This window comes from Choristoneura fumiferana, chromosome 25, assembly GCF_025370935.1.
Source record: "Choristoneura fumiferana chromosome 25, NRCan_CFum_1, whole genome shotgun sequence".
NCBI lineage: Eukaryota > Metazoa > Arthropoda > Insecta > Lepidoptera > Tortricidae > Choristoneura > Choristoneura fumiferana.
In genome coordinates this window covers 1020103-1021095 of record NC_133496.1, presented here as the reverse complement: position 1 = coordinate 1021095, position 993 = coordinate 1020103, and the positions used below count along the sequence as shown (strand labels likewise).

The window sequence follows — 993 nt, the reverse complement described above, 5'->3', positions numbered from 1 at the left end:
AATGCGTCGCACTACGTTAAGCTTTGGCAAGTTATACAATTGATTTTTTCACTTTCCGGATTCGAATTTTTTAAAAAGAGACATGTTTATCTGATTCCATTTGGATCTGAAATTCAAGTATTTTAATTATTCAAAGTTGCCATTCAATAACATAATTTGAGCCTTTTATATAGTTAAAGCCTAGGCGTTTAGAATAGCTAGATGTCCAATTCATCATATTTCTATATCAGACCCTATTTCCGATACATAGAAGTCTCACAATAAGGTTACCTTTTTATCATGTTCCCTTCGTACCTAACTCTAATAACAGTCAATAGAGTTAGTGCACATAATTATAATAATTATTTGTTTATCTATCTACCTTTCTATCTACCTTTCGTAATCACAATCAATTATTTCAGGTTTTGTTGCCAACACGCTCTATTTTTGCGTTGATATAAAGACGCGCGCATAGCACCTTACCTAATCCTTTGGTAAAGTGATTGTAACTTAAATTCCTAAGATTAAAGTACAGATTACTTTGGCATAATATCTACAATTCGTACGAAAATATCGTGGGTACTTTTACTAACTGTCTTTATATAATTGATTTTTCGTAAAAAAAAAATACCTAAACACTTATTTTTTGACAATAAAATGACAGATTATGACTTACTGGACCCCTTTAATTTTATATTTTTTACTACTAATATAAATGTTTTCTTTCTTTTGCTATGTTGTAATGACGCTAATAGACCACAAATTCTGTTAACTGTTTTGTATTAAATACTCAAACGACTTAAATATATTCTTATCAGTTTAACCAAAATACTAAACGCATCCAAAACTTCAGAATAGACTGGAACAATTTACTAAAGCGACGAAGAATCAAATTTCTTGATATGCAAAGAGTACTAAAACGCCAAATGTATTTAAAGGTGAAAAATTACAAATGACTTAATAATATAATCGTTTAGAACTAAAACAGGTAAAAGCACTAAAGAGAAAATACTC

At 29.3% G+C, this 993-nt stretch overlaps 1 protein-coding gene across 1 annotated transcript in view; it reads left to right on the top strand.

Moving 5' to 3' along the window:
- The window catches only part of LOC141442532 (protein Skeletor, isoforms B/C-like), a 12867-nt gene extending 12413 nt beyond the window's left edge, over positions 1-454 (top strand). The window contains exon 16 of the mRNA XM_074107553.1: positions 402-454. Coding sequence (XP_073963654.1) covers positions 402-454 — 53 coding nt within the window. The remainder of the gene's footprint in view (positions 1-401) is intronic.
- The last annotated feature ends 539 nt before the right edge of the window (positions 455-993 follow it).